At 51.9% G+C, this 1,173-nt stretch overlaps 1 protein-coding gene across 1 annotated transcript; it reads left to right on the top strand.

The window, feature by feature from the left end:
- Positions 1 to 970, top strand: LOC121063399 (olfactory receptor 14C36-like). The gene has a single exon (XM_040543821.1). The coding sequence runs from the start codon at positions 1 to 3 to the stop codon at positions 961 to 963; it is 963 nt and encodes a 320-aa protein (XP_040399755.1). The 3' UTR covers positions 964 to 970.
- Positions 971 to 1,173: the final 203 nt, after the last annotated feature.

Genomic DNA, 1,173 nt, shown 5'->3' with positions numbered 1-1,173 from the left:
ATGTCCAACAGCAGCTCTGTGAGCGAGTTCCTCCTGCTGCCATTCGCAGACACGCGGGAGCTGCAGCTCCTGCACTTCGCGCTCTTCCTGGGCATCTACCTGGCTGCCCTCCTGGGCAACGGCCTCATCCTCACCACCGTAGCCTGCCACCACCGCCTCCACACCCCCATGTACTTCTTCCTCCTCAACCTCGCCCTCCTTGACCTGGGCTGCATCTCCACCACTCTCCCCAAAGCCATGGCCAATGCCCTCTGGGACACCAGGGCCATCTCCTATCAAGAGTGTGCTGCTCAGGTCTTTTTCTTTCTGTTCTTTATATCAGCAGAATATTCCCTTCTCACTGTCATGTCCTATGACCGCTACGTTGCCATCTGCAAGCCCCTGCACTACGGGAGCCTCGTGGGCAGCAGAGCTTGTGCCCAGATGGCAGCAGCTGCCTGGGGCAGTGGCTTTGTCAATGCTGTCCTGCACACGGCCACGACATTTTCCCTGCCCCTCTGCCAAGGCAATGCTGTGGACCAGTTCTTCTGTGAGATCCCCCAGATCCTCAAGCTCTCCTGCTCAGACACCTACCTCAGGGAAGTTGGGGCACTTGTGTTTAGTGTTTCTTTATTATTTGGTTGTTTTGTTTTTATTGTGCTGTCCTATGTGCAGATCTTCAGGGCTGTGCTGAGGATCCCCTCTGAGCAGGGCCAGCACAATGCCTTTTCCACGTGCCTCCCTCACCTGGCCGTGGTCTCCCTGTTTGTCAGCACTGCCATGGTTGCCTACCTGAAGCCCCCCTCCATCTCTTCCCCATCCCTGGACCTGGTGGTGGCAGTTCTGTACTCGGTTTTGCCTCCAGCAGTGAACCCCCTCATCTACAGCATGAGGAACCTGGAGCTGAAGGATGCCCTGTGGAAATTGATGACTAGATGTGTTTCGGAAGCAGTAAATTTCCATTCTACCTCTGCAGATGACTAATAATGTCAATAACTACAAGAACAGCTAATATTATATATATAATTATTTTGGGGTGTGTTTGTGTATTTATGAGTGTTTTTATTACAGGACTTTCTTTGGTTTCTTACGGCTAAAGTTTCCCATTGGAATGATATGATTCATCTCATTTCTTTTACAGTACGTACCTGTGGAGTATAGCTCAGCGACTCTGTACACGAGGAGCCCGTCTCT

The sequence above is a fragment of the Cygnus olor genome, unplaced genomic scaffold (genome assembly GCF_009769625.2).
Source record: "Cygnus olor isolate bCygOlo1 unplaced genomic scaffold, bCygOlo1.pri.v2 scaffold_78_ctg1, whole genome shotgun sequence".
In the NCBI taxonomy this organism is placed as follows: Eukaryota; Metazoa; Chordata; class Aves; order Anseriformes; family Anatidae; genus Cygnus; species Cygnus olor.
Note: the sequence above shows the minus strand (reverse complement) of the source record. Positions and strands in the feature narration are given on the sequence as shown.